The sequence below is a fragment of the Rhinolophus ferrumequinum genome, chromosome 6 (assembly GCF_004115265.2).
Source record: "Rhinolophus ferrumequinum isolate MPI-CBG mRhiFer1 chromosome 6, mRhiFer1_v1.p, whole genome shotgun sequence".
NCBI lineage: Eukaryota > Metazoa > Chordata > Mammalia > Chiroptera > Rhinolophidae > Rhinolophus > Rhinolophus ferrumequinum.
The window spans coordinates 43,941,726-43,961,498 of record NC_046289.1 but is presented as its reverse complement, the minus strand read 5'-3'; the positions used below and the strand labels follow the sequence as shown (position 1 = coordinate 43,961,498).

The 19,773-nt window shown below is 47.4% G+C and overlaps 2 protein-coding genes across 7 annotated transcripts in view; one reads left to right on the top strand and one right to left on the bottom strand.

The window, feature by feature from the left end:
• Positions 1–9,427, top strand: part of SMAD3 (SMAD family member 3) — a 115,660-nt gene extending 106,233 nt beyond the window's left edge. For all 3 annotated transcript variants that reach the window (XM_033107593.1, XM_033107595.1, XM_033107594.1), the window contains exons 8-9: positions 2,402–2,546; positions 5,028–9,427. In XM_033107593.1, coding sequence (XP_032963484.1) covers positions 2,402–2,546; positions 5,028–5,151 — 269 coding nt within the window. In that variant the 3' untranslated portion in view covers positions 5,152–9,427. The remainder of the gene's footprint in view (positions 1–2,401; positions 2,547–5,027) is intronic.
• A 4,691-nt stretch (positions 9,428–14,118) lies between these two features.
• Positions 14,119–19,773, bottom strand: part of AAGAB (alpha and gamma adaptin binding protein) — a 46,759-nt gene continuing 41,104 nt past the window's right edge. For 2 of the 4 annotated variants that reach the window (XM_033108545.1, XM_033108544.1), the window contains exons 8-10: positions 17,382–17,486; positions 16,878–16,927; positions 14,119–16,220 (exon numbers count right to left, since the gene is read on the bottom strand). In XM_033108545.1, coding sequence (XP_032964436.1) covers positions 16,143–16,220; positions 16,878–16,927; positions 17,382–17,486 — 233 coding nt within the window. In that variant the 3' untranslated portion in view covers positions 14,119–16,142. Of the gene's footprint in view, positions 16,221–16,864; positions 16,928–17,381; positions 17,487–19,773 lie in introns of all 4 variants that reach the window. The other 2 variants (XM_033108546.1, XM_033108547.1) reach the window with 2 other exon arrangements.

The window sequence follows — 19,773 nt, the reverse complement described above, 5'->3', positions numbered from 1 at the left end:
TCATCTGGGTTTTCTCTGTGCCTCACTGTTTGACTGTACCCTCCCTGAAGCAGCAGGGAGCAGACGCAGCATCTTCCGGATCTGCCTTTGACCCGTGGGTACCGGCTCCTTGCCCTGTGTGCATAGATGCTCAGGCAGCTCCCTCTCTCCTTGCCTCCCTCCCTTTCTCCCTCCCTCCCCCTAACATGCAGGGCATGCAGTGCTCCTAGGGGTGGAGGGGTGCAGGAAGCCCTGCTGCTGTCCCCATAGACTTTACAGACCAGCTTAGTGTACAAGACAAAGACATGAATGGGTTTAATACAAGGGAGGGTGCTAAGCATAGATGAGGTGAGCAGCATAGGTCAAGTGCTCTTGGCTCCAGGGGGAAAAACACATTTAACTGTAGGGATGGATCAGGGAAGTCTTCCTGGAGGAGAGGCATCAGGCACAGGGAGAGCGTGGGGTGGGGACCATGAGGGCATTCCGGGCTAGGGTCCTGAGGTGATGGAGGGCAGGGCACATGTGGGCAGCACTCTGGCTGGAGGACAGGCTGTACAGAAGACAGTCAGGGGAAATGTTTAGAAAGCATGACGGGACCAGGCCAGGGAGGACATGACAAAGATTTGCTTTTATTCTGGAGAACTGTTGAGGGTTTTCTGAGCAGGGCTGATGAATTCCACCTGTACTCTAAGAAGGGGTGTCAGGCTGTACCCCAGAGGATGGCTTGGACAGGGCCAGGCCTGGGTGGCAGCGCCTGGCAGGAGGCTGATCCCATCTAAGGCCTCTTTACTTAGAAATCCAAGATAGGAAGCCCCAGCCAAAGCCCACTTCTTACATGGCATGCGGCCACTGGGCACGCAGCCCGTAGAGCGTGGACTGTGACTGGCTGGTAGAGTGTGTGGCCCAGATCAGGCCCGTGACTGGGGCCTGTCTTTTCCTGCCCACGGAGTAGCAGATGAGAGTGGAGTGGGGGCATGGGCAGGTCAACTTATGAATGCAGACAGTCTGAAATGGTAACAGTGCTCTGCGTTTCCAGAGCATTAGGTGGTCGTGTCTACCGAGTACCTTCATAGCTCTGCTCTCACTGAGTCCTCTCCAGTTATTCTGGCTCTTCAGGTGAGGGCGCATGTTGAGACAAGTTCAGAGAGGTTAAGCCACTTGCCCAAGGACACACAGCTACTAAGTGGCCCAGCCAGGATGAGCCTCGGACTAACTGTGACTCCTGAGTCTAATGCTCCTCTGTTTTTGGCTCCGCTGGAGGCCAGAGCCCACTTTTGGCCCTACCTCACCGCACTTCCCCTTGGAGAAAGCCAGAAGAGGAAGCTGGGTTGCATTCTTGGCATTTTGCCTACTCCCTTCCCCAGCCCTCCCCACATCTTTTTGGTGAGGGCTGAGTTGGCTCTGGTGGTGTATAGCTCATGGAATGTCAGCGCTCAGGGTCCTCCGAGGCCAGCTCCTCAGGGTCCTCCGAGGCCAGCCCCTCATCTTATAAAGGAGACAAAGGCTTACAAAGAGAAAGTGACCAGCCCAGAGTCACACCACAAGATTAGGAGCCCAGTGTCGGCCCATTAAATGTCACCTCAGCTCACCTTTTGGGCGTTTCCAGCATGTGCTTTTGTCTTTATTTTTCTGGTTGACACATTCCTGGCACTCAGGTGGTAGGACTTCAAACAAGAGGTTTATTATAAACTTTATTTGTGCCTTTCTCTAGTTTTACTGCCTGGAGGGTTAGACACGCACCTTTGCTTTGCTGTGAATGTCACCCTGACCCAGCCTTGTGCCTGGAGGCCAAAATGTGGCCCAGATCTCTCACTCCCACCTGGCTCCAGCATGAGGTGGATTCATCAGAGGGGCCTGGTGGGAGATGCCCTGGGACCGTGTGCTGAGCTTCCTGATGGAATGGCAGGCTGAGTAGCCTTTCTGCTGACCTGTCTCGGTCAGCACTCCCTCTGTGGAATGGCAAGGTGGTCATTCTTCCCCAGGTGGTCGGCCATACCCCACGCGGCTGTGGGCATTGTAGCTTGGGTCTCTTACCTCTCTGTTCCCTGGAGTCCTGCCTTGGCCCCTTTACCCAGGGTAAACCATCTCCAAACCATCTTCCTTATTCTCGGTAGCCTACTTGACCAGTCTTCCCCAGCAATCCCACAGCTCTAGGAGCTGGAGCTTGCAGGCCAGTGTTTAAATCTCCCCCCTCACATGTCAGCTGTAACCTCCCCCCTCCACCATGGAGGTGGCATTGGCTTCAAGGGCAGGGACCAAGTGGGTCTGTCCCTAGCATGTTGCTGAGCGTGGACTTTGTGTACCACTTCAGCTGTGTGAGTTACGCCGTTCTGGGTGACCCAGGGATGGCTTTAGCCAGGAGGGGAGCACGGGACATGTCTGCCCTTCGTCCCTACGAGCACTGTTTTTGTTCTGTTGGCAGGATGCAACCTGAAGATCTTCAACAACCAGGAGTTTGCCGCCCTCCTGGCTCAGTCCGTCAACCAGGGCTTCGAGGCCGTCTACCAGCTGACACGCATGTGCACCATCCGCATGAGCTTCGTCAAAGGCTGGGGGGCAGAGTACAGGTCAGGTCTGGGGGCCGCAGGTCCCGGGGTCCAGGGACTGCAGGGGACTCGGAACAGCAGAGCAGGGGCTCCTCAGAGACGAGCTAGGCCAGCCCCCGTCCAAAGAGCAGAGGCCGAGGATCAGAGAGAGGCCTGGCAGAGCCGAGCCCCACTAGATAAGGAAGAGCTGAGCAGTGCTCTTCCAGTTTCTCATGCGCTGTAAACACACGTGCTCCATGTCACCCTCACCACAACCCGGGGTGGGGACATTGCATCATCCCCGTTGTATGGGTGAAGGAACTGAGGCCCAGGGAGGGAAAGTGACTTGCCTGAAGTCACATCATTAGTGGAAGGGCTGAGCCTAGAACTCTGCCCTGTTGGTTTCTTCCTCATTGTTCATTTTGGGCAGATGGGTCTAGAACGACCTTCTCCAGGGAGTTAAGTTTTCATCTCCATATTCCTTCCCTCCTCTGTGGTTCCATCTCTGATTCGGGTGGCCCTGAGGATCTAGAATATGAAATAACTGATAAGCAGGGAAGGGAGGAGGAGATTTGGGTAGTCATAAAGAAACAAAGTCTACTTGCTGGGAAAAGCAATGATGTCTTTCAGAATTTCAGATATCAGCTTAAGCCTGACACTGGCAGGGGTCAGCCTGTTGCCTCTCAGAACACTCTGGTTTGGGCTTCGAGAATCCAGTCCCTTCTCTTTCACACCTGAACAAGAGTTTCCTGAGAGGCAGGGCTGTGTGCCCCTCCTCCGGCTGCACTCAACCCCCACCCCTAGCTGGGAGGCAGACGCAGAGGTACCCACACGTCAGCGGGAGCCCGCGCCTTGCAAGCTCCTCTCCCCTTCTCTTCATTTTTCCAGATGTTTGGAATCCATTTTGTTTTGCAGTCATTCTGCACTTGAGCCAAACCCATTTCAATATTGGCTCTGGGCCACTGTTTATAATGAAATCCAGATGAGCATGACTTATGGAAAGTCAGATTCTCATTAGAGGGTTTCGGTCCGTAAAATCCTCTTCTTCCATTTACCGTATTTTAGCTGCTGTTCCCTGCGTCTGCCCCACAGTGCCAGGGAACATAGCACCTTGGTCTGTGGGCATCTCTCTGAAGTCCAGAATGAGTGACCCATTGAGCAATCCAAGTGCTCAGACCTCAGGAGAACTTACAACCCGGTTAGAATGGCCTGAGGTTAGCCCAAAGGCCTAGCCCAAGGGATGTTTCAGCCCACCTTTTAGCCCTGGCTCAAATCACTTAGGGAACAGGAGTTGAAAGGTTAGAAAATTAATATTTTTTTTTTTAGTGGGGAAGGGAAATATGTAAAGATGGATCCAATGGAAAAGAGCCAGGAAGAGGTCCATTTGCTCTTCTAACACTCAGACTGCAGTCCAGAGGGCCCCACTCAGGCACCTAGATCAGGTGGGCATCCCAGGGGCAAGTCTGCAAGCCCATTTCTAGCTCTCCACTGGGGTGAAGCAAGGCGGGCAGCGGCACTCAGCCCTCCAGCTTCAAGTGCTGGGAAGAAGAGGCCCCTTGGTGGTAGAAGCCTTTCCCTGGGGGCACTGTATCACCATGCAGGACACAGTGCCAGCACACCCCGTCCTATGCCCACGTCACTGCCACCTGGCAGCACGCAGAGCAGCCTAACTGGTGGGTGCGGCCCCTTCCCAGAACAGTCTTGCCCTCCTTCTGCCTTTTGGGCCAAGAGAGTAAGGTTTCATCCCTGCTCTCTGTGAGGTGGCCCAGAGCAGGGCCCAGGGCCCAGGCCTCTCACCTCCAGCTGGCACCAGCGACTCCGCCTAGGCAGATAGCCTTTGCTCAGTGGAGGCCTTTGGGAGCTCGCCTGTGAGCTGCGTCATCAACCAGCCTGAAGTTAGACAAAGTGCTTTGGGGAAAAGAAACGTGTGGTGTGCCTTGGTTTTTTCCAGTAATTGTTTCATGGCTCGCTCTGCTTGTAAGATTTTCCAAAATAAGGCCATAGATGGGAATTATATCAGCACACTGGGAACCGACGGCATGCGGACTCTGTCGGCGCTTTGTAAAAAACACCCCTCAATCAGACAGACACACGTCATCGCGGCCTGCTGGGGCCGGGCCCGGGTCTGGAAATGGGGGAGCTGAGATGTCCATTCAGGACAGATGGGATCCAGGAAGACCTTTGTTCAGGCTGGAGGTTCTCTGTCGGGGGCCTGTCACACCAACTGGTGGGCCTCTGGGGTACCCTGGAATTTGCCTTACATGTTTAACTCTTTAAGAGCCACCTCCATCCCATCAAGAGAAGCTGATTTCACTCAAAGCTCTTCCTGTTCGGAGGAATTGGGCCTGACAGTTTGAGCGAGTTATTGGCAACTCCGCTAGGGCACTTGGGGTTTAGCAAGGAGGATCTATCTCTGTCTCTGGGAAGAAGACTGTCACCAAAGCAGGAAAAGGGATTCTGACTTATATGTATGTCCTGGACATGTTTTAAGTCTCCCACCCTTTCCCTTTCCGTGTTTTACAGGAGACAGACAGTGACCAGCACCCCCTGCTGGATCGAGCTGCACCTGAATGGGCCATTGCAGTGGCTTGACAAGGTCCTCACCCAGATGGGCTCCCCAAGCATCCGCTGTTCCAGTGTGTCTTAGAGACGTTGGGTGTGAAGGGGGGGCGGGGGAGGGCGGGCTTGGGGGAAATGGCCATGGAGGAGGTGGAGAAAATGGGAACTCCACGCAACTGTTGTCAAAGGAAGAAGAAATGTTCCTCCCTCAACCAAAGTGGCACCAGCCTGTTCTCCAAAAACACAAAAGCAAACCCAGAGATGGATTTTATGATCAGCTGTGTCTGCTGTACACATTTGCCCTTTGGCCTCAGTTTGAAGGGCAAGAAATGTCTTTTGCTTTGGTGTCTTGAGCAAACAGGTAGTTATGTCACCACCGGCCCCCTCCCCCTGGCCCCCTTCTTTTTTAATGACAGCAATCTGTCCAACAGGATGTCACTGTCCAACAGGAAATGGCTCTCTGTTCAGGACTGCAGAGTGGAGTTCACCGTGGGTGTTCGAGGTAGGGAAAAGCCTGCAGGGGTGTGTGCAAACCTCATGCCCAGCCCGCTGGCTCTTTTGACAAATGCCTCTTCCACTGAGCATAGGGAGCCCCAGCACTCCCTCCACAGAGCCTGCAGCGGAGATGGACTGACTTGGGGTGGGGAGGGACTTGACTGTCTTCTCCCCGTCAGAACACACGGATCGGTGTCTGTTCCGACCACGCAGGGACAGTGAGAGAAGTTGGACAGTGAGACCTCTTCTTTAAAAACGCTCTTAAATTTGTCCTTTCTCACTTTGAACATTTAGAAGGATGTGCTGAGGCTCAGTGCCATGTATAGTTTATGTGATCACGTTCATCTCCGTGAAGTCTTCACACGAAGCAGGAGGCACTGTGGAGTGATGGCGTTCGGGCTGAGGCAGCACTACATGCATTGCGTGGGTCCTCGTCGTAAGAGCTCATTTCGTATTCTTACGCATTCGGCTAGATCGGTTTCTGTAGTCAAGTTGCATTAATTAAATGAACTTTATCATGTGCTCTTTTAAATGTTTGTTTTATATACTTTTAAAAAATCCTGGGTTGGCACACTGACTGGGGAACCAGAGTGGGACCCAGCCACTTCTCTCCCAAGGTGAATCTTTGCAGGTTTTGTTGAGAAGACACCTGCCAGCACTTTTGGAAGCTGAAATTAACGGAAGCAAATTCACCAGAAGGGAAAAATCTCAGGCCAATATAGGCAAATGAAAGGGCTATTAAAGTTTTTTTTTTTACACCTTTGAAAATTGCAGGCTTGGTACAAAGAGGTCTGTCATCTTTCCCCTGGGATATAAGATTATCTAGTTCACAGCAGAGGATTATCAGTGACAACTCTAGCAGTTATATTGTGTAATAAGTACTATTCCCGGTGGCAATTAGTGAGAAAACTATTATAAATTATTTCAACTGGAAAAAAAAGAGGAGAGCCCTTTTACTGGCCTTTTGCAGAATACAGCAGACAGAATTGTCACTTGCAATTGGTACTTTATTCTTTGCTGCTGTTTTTGTATGAAATGACTTATTCCATATTTCTGCATGGATTTCTACCAGGAAAAATAAAGGGATTTCCTATGGAAGTCCTGTCTTATTCCAGGTGAAGGGAAGAGAGTGAGTACTTTTGACAGGTTATCAACCTCAAATGTGATGACATTTCTGATACTGTATGGAGACGTTGGGGGCTTCCTGGGGCCTCCCCTGCAGGAATCTGCCCCCCGGAAGCTCTAGCTTTGAGGTTTCCAGGGAGGAGAGTTGCTCGCCAAGACGCCTGACACAGGAAGAGACGGGAGGAGCACCTGTGCTAGCCTTCTCACGAGGCTGTTGTCACAGAACCCAGAGACAACGCAGATCCCTTCGTTCCACCTAAAAGGGCCAAATACTGTGTGTGTGTGAAGCTTGTGCCTGGTGTAAAAGGATCTGTGGACTTCTTACAGATAACAGGAAGCTGTCTGAACTTCCAGGATGTGTATTCACGCTCCCAGTCAGGTCTGAGACTCGTGCTTTGCATGATTCCTTTGGCCTCTCCTTCCTAAAAGCCATGGGCCGTGGTTTCTGAGGGCCTGCATTCTCCACCTGCTGCATGATCCCGGGAGGGCTTCCTGTGGCACACAGCTGTCCTCCAGGTACTTGGCAACTAGCTGCAGGTATAGCCCAGTCTTTGTAGTTGAACGGTCAGGTTTGGCTACATTTGGGCGGTGTCTTAGAACCCTCACTGCTCAGCCAAAGGCTACTCCGAGGAGGCAGGACGTTTCAGTTTTGTGTTTTCCCCAAAGCTACTTATTTGGTCCTTTTTCTTTATAGACTGGACCGCTGGAGGTGGCAGCGTAAGGAAAACATAGGTAAGCCCATCTTTGGCCCCACTAAAAATGAGTTCAGTCGTACCTAGCGGTTAGGTAGAAGCTGGCGCCGTTTCCATGGTAGAGGCTGCGTAGGTGCTTTGGGGCATGTGGAATAGTGTTCTTCCTTCATCACAAAATGTTTTCTTCTTAAAATCCTGTTGTATGAAAGGCATTTATGCATTTAAAAAAAACGTTTTTAAAGTACAGTTGAAAGGGGCAACAGTCGGCTGCCGCTGCGTGTTGTTCCCTTGCCATGGGCTCCCCACCAGGTTGCCTTCACCTTGGGGTCCCAAGAGTAGCTAGGCCTGGGGTGCAGGCCTGGGCCTCAGCACCTCCCCCAGAGCCAACTTCTATTCCCTTTCCTCTCCTTGCCCTTCCAAACTTAATTTAGTAACTTAGATCCTTCCAGCACAGCCGTAGGTAGCCGCCCCAGCGGGTTCCGGTTACAGGCCCATGCTGGACCGTCATCTCAGTTGGCCACCTTCCTGGCAGGCTGCAGAAGAGCTGACATTTTGAGACAAGCCTAGAGTCAGGAGCGGGGACTTGGACTCTTAGGAAGAACATACATGAGGGCAAGGCTGCTGGCAGACTTCTCCGTTGTCCTTATGGTGTCTGTGTTGTATTTTTTTATTGACCGTGATTATTTTTTTAAATCATTGTTAATGTATTGGAATGAGCTGTAGCACGTTATCTTGTGCTTAGTTTTTGTTTTTCTCCATCTCCCCTTGGCTTCCTAGTTTGGACATATTCCAGGGCTTAAATGCTTTTATTGAAACTGCAGAAAAAGGTTTTCTTGAAGTGTGTGCATGTCATGCATGTATGTGTGTGAGCAGTCTGGGGAGAAGGCAGATACCTGACTTCATCCTTAGCCCCCGGCTGCCATGTCTGAGGCTCCTGCCGGGACGGGGAGCTCACGTGAGACCCCTCTCTGTAGTCCTTAAAAGGAGAGGGTGGGAGAGGGCTCTGCAGATTGCGCATGGGACTATTTACCAGGGGTCACCAGTAGTGAGAGGGCCTGAGTTTAGTGCTGGACCCTGTCTTACTGTGGGACTGCAAGTGGCAGAGTTGGGAGTTCTCCCAAAATCGACATGTGTCTCCACTTTCCTAGAAGAAAACCTCAACTCAACACAGCGAAGTTGTACCATGTTTCTTGGTGTGGCATCAGTGTTCCCTTCTAAAACCCCTTCAAGTATCAGTCTTCACAATGTGTGTCACCCTTTTAAGGAGTGTCAGCTACTTCTCACGTAGGTGGGAAAGTAGAAAAATGTATACAGAGGACATGGGTCAAAAATGAAGACACGGCAGCTCTGGTGGGAGGGTGCCAGTCGGGGGGAAAGGACGCACAGGCAGCTTTGCAGAAACAAAGCAAACGTGCCTGTCGTGTAAACTGGATTGAGAAACTCTGATTCTGTAGTTGATTTTCTTATTTTATGCTCAAGTAATGTACATCCTCTCATCCTGGTATTTTGTATTTATGTAGTGTCTTTCAAAACCATTCAAGACAGACAACTATTTAATTTTTTGAAGAAAAGTGGGAAAGGTCTCTCCTCCCAAGGACAGTGGCTGGGAAGAGCTGGGGCACAGCCAGGTCTAAATGTGGGTTGAGGGCGCAGTGGCTTTTTGGCTCAACACCAGGCCAGGCTCGCTAAACGTGTCACAGTGTGTGAGAACTTTACACAATGGCTGGAGCCCCCTTTCTCCAAGACGCCTTCACTCACCCTCACTGCTGCTGTTGCAACCAGGCTGTTCTGTTTGGTGCGCGTTTGGTGGGGAATAGAACGTGGACAATGTTGATTACCTTCACTTCTCAGCCAGCCTGACCTTTTAATACCTTTGTAAAAAGCATGTATGTATTTATAGTGTTTTAGATTTTTCTAACTTTTGTATCTTAAGAGCAGAGCACCTGTTTAAGCATTGTACTATTGTTAAAAAGATGTGTCCTTTCTCCTTCTCTTCCCCCTGTAAGTACCCGTCTAATAAAATTTTCATGGAAAAGCTCCTGCGCCAGGAGCTCAGGCTCATTCCTGCTGCTGTGCATGGACAAGATTTACGAGGGAGCCCAGTGGGGCCCCCGAACTCAAGGGCAGTGGACAAAAATGTCTCCAAGCCCAAGTGCACTCTGACCAAGGAGGTACCAGGCCCCCTTCTGCCACAGCCCCTTGTAATGCCCCGCTCCCTCATTCACTCACAAGGCAACAGGCAGTGCCAGCCAGTGACAGCAGGAGCCCCCGGTCAGCCGAGCAAAGGTCCAAAGTCCAGCTGCAGCTGGTGCATCCCCCTTGCTCCCCACATCGAAGCACCACACAAGTCCCATCGCTGCCGTCTCGGCAGTGGCGTTTTGCCTTCATTTCCCTTGCACTTGAAGGCCTTTGGCAAATGATTAGATGCCACCACCCTAATCCTCCCACGGGCATGGAGGCAGTTTTAGACTCATGAAAAGAGGTTTTCACACTTTCCAGCTCAGACGACTTCGCCTGTTAGCTCCTGTGAAAACTCATCTTAAATTTGAAACTCCCAAGGAGAAAGAGACTTCAGAATTATTTCCTTGGCTGAACCTTACCCTGACCCCAGATGATGTGAATTAAGAAACAGGATAATTAAAATGAATAAACAGAATTGGGGGTGGGGTGGAATGGGGTTGGAACAGTCCTTTAGCCGGGTCACTTCTAAGGACCTCACCCGAGTCCAAACACCTCCCGGACCAGGAGGGAGGCAGGTATCACAAGATGGCACTTGTGAGCCCACAGATTGGGCCTCCATGGCAGCATCAAATGCCCAACGTGGTGATTATACGCCCGATCTGCCCTCCTTCCCCCTAAACAATATTCCTCAAGGCTTTTTTTTTTTTTAAAAAATCTCGTCTGTATTTCTCAGCAAATGACTCTCAAATTTGCACCTCTAACCTAACCTATTCTTGAGCTCCCCAACGTTAAATTCCAGCTGCGTTAAACATGATCCAAAACATAACACCCCCGAAACTCAGTCACCTCCCACCTCACTTAAGCTAGCTCCCTTTTCTGACTGTTTTGATCAGTAGCCTCCCCCGAGCCCCGAGCAGCCTGTGGATTTCTTCTCCTTGCTCTTGCACCACCTCTGCTGCAGCTGCCCCTATTGGTCAAACCTCCCCCGTTTGGAAAGGCCGCTTCTCCTAGGCCCTGCACCTCCTCCTACCTGCTCCTGCTGGGTTGGTGTTCCCAGACCACTGTATGTATTCTTGACATTCCTCCCGAGTGATCTCATCTACTCGCATAATTTCAAGCCACACAAATGCTAACGACTCCCAAATCAGTATTTACAGCCCAGACATCAAATCCCAACCGTCAGACTCAGCAGCCAACAGCCTGCTGGCTACTGGTACATGGAGGTGCCACAAATACCTCCAACTCACAATTTGAAAAGTGGAATTCCTCATTGCCCTTATTAAACCATCTCTCTCCGCTGGCCTTCGGCCCCACTTTTGGCCCAACCATTTCCCCACCAGACAGCCACAGAAGTCAATCCCCCCAACCCTGCTTCATGCCGCTCATCCAATCAGTCCTGTTTCCCCACTCTCACTGCCCTACGCAGCCTGCTTTCCCACAAACGCACCGCCCGCACCACCCCCACCCCAGGCCACAGCAGAGTCTAAGGTCTTTAACGTGGACCAGCTGGTCATCATTTGGCTCCTGGGTAGCTCTCGCAGCTGGCTGCCTCACTCTGCAACCAAGCAACATGGTCCTTAGACTCTGCTGGGAACACAGACCCCTCTTCCCCAGTCTACACGCCCTGCCCCCGACCTGTCCGACACCCATTCCCAGTTCACCTGCCTTTCACTCATGCTTGGAGACTCAGGTTAGACATCTGTAAGAAGCCTTTTCTTAAATCTTATCACCATATTCTCAATTGTGTGTTAACTGTGTGTTCCTTCCTCTAGGCTGAGTTCCCTGAGAGCAGGGCTTACATCTTATATCCCCGGCTGCTTTTGGCCATCACGTTTTCGTTGAATAAATGAATCAGCCAGAGCCCATATCATATCTACTAGATGCTACCTTAGCAGTATCTTTTGCATCCATTTCCATGTGCTACCCTATAGTAAGTGCTTACAAATGGTTGAAGGAATGCCACTAAAACACAGCTCCTATTCACCTTTTATCACAGCTATTCATTCCAATATTCTCTTAGTCTCCCTCTAGTCCAAGGATGGCAAATACGGGGCAAAATTACCACCATTTTCTACTTCTATATCCATGGGAAAAAGCACTCATCACAGTGCTTGGTCCATTCTCGGCCTCAGAATCCTTCTCAACACAGCTTTCCAGGCACACAGTGCTATTGATTAGCCTTGGCTAATACAGATTGCCCTGGAATGCAATCATGGTCAGACGTCTTTTCTGCTCTAACCAATTGGTCCCGTTGACTCCAGAGTAAGCGCAGGCTCCACAAAGTAGGATTTCAAGGTTCTCTCCAACATCCCTCCATCCTCACCTACCACCATTTTTCTAACTGGACTACTGGGGTTTTCCCAACATGACCCCTTACTTTCTTATCTCCATACCTTTGTTTCTACTGTAACTTCCTCGAAGAATTTTGCTGCCTCCACCTACCTACCTGCCCAAATTCTTACCCTTCCGGCTCAATTCAAGCATCACTTGAAGTCAGTGGGTCTCAAAGTGTGGAATCAGTATCACCTGGATGTTAGAAATGCACATTCTCAGTCCTCACCCTGGACCCACTGAATCAGAAAGTCTGGGAGTGGGGGCCTCTGGGCTCAAGTTTGAGAACTACTGCTCCATGATGCACTTTTTTTTCCAACTCTGCTCCCCTTCCCACAGCAATTATGGCTGGTCACGGCACTCTTCACATTCTGCCCAATATTCTACCTTCTTTGCCCTCTTGCTTGTCCCCTACTCCCACCTGAGCTGGACGGGCTCCTAGAGAAGAGAACCCACATCCTTACCAAGTCTGCAGCCTCGGCCACACGGAGCACGGTCTGGCACCAAGAAAGTTCCCAGTCAATGTTGGCTGGACCCTGGCTTCTTGTTTCAGCTCTCACCCGGGGAAAGGAATGGGTTACAGTTGCCTTTTCTCATCTTTAGGTTTGAAGCTTTCTAACTTCACCCTTTATAACTTCCTGAGCATTTCCTCACGCTGCAGGATTGATGCAGGCCAAGTCCTTGGGCTCAGACAAACAAAATCTTCTCTGCCCCAAATTACGCAGCTGTTTGCATCAAGCTCTCATCCCAGGCCTCACTTAGCCCATGTTTTTGTAGCATTGAAACCACCTGGCTGATAAGAAAGGGAGAGGCAATGATCGGTCATATCCTTCAGAGGTGAGAACCAGGGACGCTGCTCATGGACTGCTGTATGTGACCTGCTCGTGCCTCCCAGATTGATTTAGAGTCATAAGGAGAGAGTATTTGAGCCGATCACCAGATACACAGATATTAACAGGTTTTAGAGGGAAAAAAGTTTGTTTTTCTCATACCTGTGTTCCAAAGATGCAGTAATAACCATAAAGCCCAGGTTTTGCACCAATACTTTTCCAACAGGAAACAAAATAGAACTATAAATCATTAAGAGCTGGAACGGGGCTCAGTGATGTTGCAACAAGAGGCCCACACTGTTTCTAACACCTCTTAGTTCTTTGTTCTGCAAATCAGAGAAACACCTCAGAATCCAGCAAGACACTTCCTATACTACAACTGTCACACACACACTTAACTTTGAATAAAGATCTCTACATTAAGAGCAAGACTTGAGATATTAACAGGCACAGGTAATGCAGAAAATAGGACACTTAGAGAATTTCTAAGACCTTTTCTGCAAGAGCTTACATGCCAAAGGTACAAGCATGGATCAGTAAACTAAACCCCAAGTGGAATCTAAATCAAAACTAGAAATTTGCCCTGCAGTCAGCATGCTACTTTTAGGAGACATACAAATAATGGGAAAGTGAATAGGGTGTTGTTTTCAAGCCAATCTTAGACTAAGGTGGTACACTTGACCAGAGTTTTCACACTCTCTCCACCTACAATCCTCTATTAAGGTTTGGTATTTAATGACAGAATGCTGTAGCTAAATTGTCTTATCTATTTTTAAATTTGGGGAGGGTGAAAAGCAGCTCTCCTCATTACAGCATTCTCTGGAACTCTGTTTCCATCAATCAGAACGTTCAATGAATCAGAACCTCTGACCACACTAGACACATGTTGGCTAAATTTAGCTTTGCATCAGCAAACACTCAAGCTCAGAATAGTTCACGGGGCTCTCATCTTACCCTTAGACAGTGATTCTTCTAAGATTGTTTTTCCGTGGCAGGCCAAGGCAGGGCAAGGGGCAATCTGCGTTCCCTCTCCATGGCCATTGTTAAGAGACTGGCCCATGGTTACGGGAGTCCAACATCAGCCATGCAAACAGCTTATCCCCACCTCTCCAGAGTGGGAACTTTCAGTTAGCCATATATCACATTTCATGTGCTGTAGGTAGTATGCAGTAGTGGCCTGACGTGCTCTATGGTCTTGAACCACATCCCATATTACTCAGCCATCTAAGTCTAGCTTCCCTGAATCTCCAGCTTCTCTGAATTAGATGTGGCCAAGTTCTATAAATAGAGAGAAAGCAAATTGGTTCTGTCAATCTTCTCATACTCTGGCAGGATAACGTATTTTAAAATTATAAAAATATCTATGTCTTCATCACTCTAAAATTATTACATAACACATGATTTTCACAGGAAAAAGTTTATTCTTGTCACTCCTTACCTTCCAACATGCATGGACTGTCAAACTTTGGGATCATATTCATCAAACTATCAAATACGAATCCAAATCAAAATTAAGGGCCTACTATGTGCCAGACAGTGTGCTACACAAATAGAGAAATGTTTAAACATGACTTGATATTACACATAGGCATAATCAATTCCAAAATAGTTTGATAAACTCTTATTCACTATTTATGCCTGCTCCACCGAAGGAAGGCTTCCCCCACACACGTTCCCTCCTGAAAACCAAAATCATAATACACATTAACAGACTTTATACATAAATCACATTTTAATCATCTGGCTTTGTTTAATCCACAAAATCCAGTTCATAGCTTTCTCTACTCTGTTTTCCCTAACCATGTGATCCTGATATATTTTCTGAAACCTTTCATGTTTTTAAAAAAAACACGTTCCACCTTTTGTTTTGCAACATGGAGCCAACTTCCCTTACATTCCTAATGAATGGCTAACGCAGTCATCTCAAAGAAACACTGGTGGAATGGTGGTAAACTATAGTCTCAAAGACCCTTCTGAATAGGAAAAAAAAAAGGAGGGGGGAAAAAGAAAGTCACCAAGCAAGAGAGCCTCCAAGTTCGCCTGGAATGGCTCTTCTGAATGTTCCCCTTACTGAACCCCTCCCTCCTGTGATGGCCCTGGCCTGGCACTGGAGCCTGCCACTCCTTCTGCCATCTGTTTCGTGTTCTGCAGTGCTTAGAAGATGGTGCACACGGGTCTGAAACTTGTTTCAAGAAGCAGTTCTCAGCCCCAGTGCCAGCACCACCCAGCCCTGGTGCCATTTAGAGTCATGGCAGTGACGACCACAGTGAAGGTTAATAACATGCATTACAAAGTGTCTACAAAAACAGAAATGAGGATTTTTATTTGCTGCATTTCCCACTCTTCCTCTGGAAACTTTTCTTTTGGTGATCAGCTCCCCTGGGGCTGACCCACTCAGCCCTGGAAGTAATACAAGGTACTTAGGGATTCGTTACCTAACGTTTCACATCCTTTCCCACCTCACCCACTATTTTGGCAGTGATCTCTGTTTGTCTTTCAGAGAGAAGGAGGGGAAACTTGCCTTGTTTTGAGGGTATAAAGTGTGACAGCACAGCTCTCACATCTCAAGGAGCAGGGGAGAACTCTAAGGACGAAGAGTTTCTTCACATTAATACCAAGGCAAATCTCAGTATATGATCACATATGGTTTCAGTGGCCCATATAAGGAATTCCTTAATTTCTTTCTGTCTCTTACATGCACGACAACAACTTAGTGAAGGGGTCTGTTTTATCCCTACCAGAGTAGGAAACCTTTGCCTCATTAATTATAGTCTAAAAATTCACACTGGCTTCTCAATAATTTCTAACATGAGCTCGGACACTATATTTTAATTGAAATGCCCAAAAGCATCTTTTTTTAGCTAGAGACTAACTTGACGGTCACTGTCCTTGGTCCCACCTATACTACAGCACAAATCAAATCTGCAGATGGCTCCTTTCTTCCCTCTGAAAGCATCCAAGCTCAGAGCGGCAACTTCCTTGGAAGCAGAAAATCCAAAACACCCAGGAAAGGTGGCACACGTTCCTGATCTGCAGTCATCACGTGCGAGCAGGGAATGCTCCTTTAAAAAGGGTGACTAAGAATGGCTTGGTGGTTTTTTCTTAACTTGGGCAAATCACACCGACCTCTGAGCTTCTCATTCCACCCCCATGCCTAGAACAGAAAGGGATGCTGAAAAACTCTCACTCTTCACTATCATTATACTCCTCACCCCTTACACCCTCACCCCCTCAGTATGCTGAGGGAGAAAAACTATCTCCTTAACCCTCTACTGAAAACCAGACTTAAGGGGATCCTATCCTATAAACAAGTCAGGAGGCCAACGTGATGGTGGGAAGTTCAGCAAAATGTAACGGGATTGAGTTGGGAAGGATCTCAGGTAGAGTGTTAGCATCTTTGTTAGTCAAAACCTAGGATGAATAATTTAGTGCTCTTCATCAGATGAGAGGCCTTCAATTTCATCTCTGTCTCCCCCAATTGCCATCCAGAATGCTTTGGCCACCTGTGGAGAGAAGCAGGCAACACATTTTAGGCAACAGCTCCATCTCCGCTCATCTTGTGTGTCATCCTTTGAACTGATTAAGACCTAAAATTCTAGGCCTTACCCCTCTAGTCCTCTGGCAACATATATCAAAACGCTTGACTACCCTGACCCAGGACTTCCACTTCTAGAAATTTACACTCAGAGTATAATCAGAGCCGTGTACAATGGGATGGGCCAGGACATGCGCAGCTTCACTATTTATAGAAGCAAAAAATTCACATGACCTAATTGTCCAAAAGGGAACTGGATAAATTATGACACATTCATACAATAGAATACCATAAACCATATATGTTTCCTGCCGAGAACATGTGTTGCGTTGGTAATAACCAAACCAAACAAAATAACTCAGAATTTTCCAGTCCAACAGTTGGGAAGGCAAACATCATGAGTCCAAATGAACGTTCCACGTCACTCAACATACATCTGAAAAATCTCGATTTGACTGAATATTTATTGTATAAATATTCAATTAGTTGTAAGTTAAAATCCAATGAAAACTTCACACTAAGACACTTTAGAAGTAAACAAGTATAATGAATAAACAAGTACTATAATTCTAACAGTACTGGACCTTTTGTAGGTACTCAATAAATACCTGCCTGATTGTCTCACCTTTTCTGCATGCAACTTTCTTTGCTCGTGAGGAAGCGTCGCAGCCTTGTCTAGGGGGAAAATATATCTTAAGAAATTTGTCTAATAGCACAGGAGAATCTGGAGTGTATGGATATTCTAATACTACAAGATGAGAGGTGGGTTTAAAGACATTTGTTTATGGTTGTCGTCATGACAGCCGTTAGGAAGTTTAAGTCTTCCAAATTTTCCAGATGGGAATGATGTGAGTATAATATTGGTAGGGGTTTTACTAATTCCATGTCAATGAGACACACAAAAGAAAGAGGCAAGAGAAGAAGGGAAAATAAGAGGAAAGAGAATGAAGAGGGAAAATTTCCCCAGGGAATTTTTACCAACAGAGGGGCACAGTCCCCCAGTAGCTAAGTTTCTCAAGACAGCTGAGACCAGAGCATGGAAGCCAATCAGCAGTTACAAAATAAAACCCTCTGTAAAACTGAGGAGCATCAAATATGGAAACATGTTAGACACAATAGGTTCACTTACCTTTCATTTCCTTTAACTTGGAAAATAGTCTTTCAAAATTCTCCAAATCTCCTCCACCCGTAGTAAGACTGGCTAATTCTTGAATATCCAGATCTAACATGGGATCTGAAATAAAGAGTCGCCACATTGTCACACGTTATTTATATGTGCTAAATACACAGAATCCTAAGGCTTTGATGGAAGTCACCAGCAATGAGTGCCCCACGCGGATCAGCTTTCCAGCTCACGGCGCTTCCTTCCCCTTGCCTGGCTGCCAGTGGGTCCTCACCAATGAACAGTAACTTATTTTATCCTTACAGCGTTGTAACGAGGCAAGACATACGGTTTTCATTTCAGAGAGGAGAAAACTAGAGCTTGGAGTTGAAGTGACTTGCTCAAGGTGACAGCTAGTAAGTGTGACCTTGGATTCAGACTTAGGTGCTCACAACTCTATAGGCCACACTCTCCACTAAGGGACACTGACTCAACGATGAACTCCTGAAATTTATACCAGATTTTACTGTGCAACAAATATCCTCCCATTTATTTCTGACAACCATAGAAGGCGGTTAGGACAGATACCACTGTCTGCACTTTACACATGAAGAAACCTGGGTTTAAAAATGAACTCATCTAAAATTACAGCTATTCAGAGGTGGAGCCGATTTACAGTCCTGTTCTCCTCCTACTACCAATCCTTTCCTATTTCTACCTCAGCGTGTTGCCTCGTTATCAAAGTTTGTTTGAAATCAGAATTTTCACTCACGCTTCCCTCCAGACCAACCACCTCTAGGATGCCCTCCCAACCATGCCAGGTCACAGGTCTCCTTCCTCTGAACTTGACCCACACTTGTGTGCACAGAACTGTCTTGGCACTGGCGTATGCTACTTTGTATGCTGACATCTCTCTACCATTAGATAGTAAGAGGGAGTGTTTACTTTGTACCTGTACCACTGAGAGCTTGAACTTATCCTATTGCATTTCACTCTGCAACAGTGTTGTGAGGAGAGCTGTTAACCTCTATTTTACAGAAGGGGACTCGAAGGCCCATGGAGGCTAAATAACTTACTCAAGGTCGTCTCACTACCAGTGGCGGAGCCATGATTTGCAGCCGGTTATCCAGGTCTGCAAGCCCATGAGCTTAACCACTGCATTACACGGTCTGACCTCTGCATTTTTAGACAGAAAGCTCTTTGAAGGAGGGTAACTGATAATTCTTTGCACCTACTACAATACCGTACAGGTAATTTGGTGTTAAAAATGCACTTTGGTTGATAAATTTCCTTTAGTTCAATGGGCACGTCATGTTGATTACTTCGTGCTTAAGTATGGATTTGGAATAGGAGTTTAGACAGAGCACTGAGGAATGGCAATACGTAAAGGCTGGGTAAAGGAGGGTAATCTTCCAAAGAAACGGAAGGAGTAATCAGGGAAGTAGGAAGAAAACTAGGAGAAGAGTTGGGTGAGTTAAGAGAAGATATTGTTTCCAAAAAGGATTGATCCATAATATTGAATGCTGCCAAGGTGCCAAGACGAGGACTGGCTGACATCTATCAGGTTTAGCGGTATGGAAATCATTGGTGAGCTGTATGAGTAGGAAATGGAGGCGAAAGCTAGATGGGACTGCATTGAGGAGTGAACGGGAGGTGAGGAATGGAAATAAGTTTAGTAAAGAAAGGAGGGAAACATGGAGTTGAGGAAGTGTTTTACTTTTGTTGGTTTGGTTTTGCCTTTTTTTAAAAAAAAATTTAAATAAATTTAGTCCTACAAAAAAGTTATAAAAATAGTAGAGAGTTCCAATGTGCCCTTCACTCCCCTGCCCTTAGTGTTAACATCTTACATAACCACGTTATAATTATAAACGTCAAGAAGTTAATAATGGTACAGTGCTATTAACTAAACTACAGACTTCATTCAAACGTCATCAGTTTTTCCACTCATACCCTTTTTTCTGTTCTAGGATCCAATCAAGGACCCTACACAGAATTGAGCTGTCAAATCTCCTTAAGTCTTCTCCAATTTGTTCCTTAGTCTTTCCTCATGCTTCATGGCTTTACACTTTTGAAGAGTCCTGGTCAGTTTTTTTGTATAATGTCCCTCCATTTGGGTTTGCCTGATGTTTTATTATTAGACTGAGGTTACGCACCTTCGGCCAGAACACCACAGGAGTGAGTGGCTGTTCAGTGCATCATATTAGGGGGAGATGGTGCCAGTATGTCTTATACTAGTGATGTAATTTTCCTCATTTTAAGTGGTATCTTCCACGTTTTTCCAGTATAAAGTTACTATTTTCCCCTTTGTAATAAATAAATAAATAGAGATACTTTTAGACTATGCAAATGTGTTTCTTCTCAAACTTTCATCTACCAAATTTAACATCCATCAGTGGATCTGACCTTAACAACTATTACT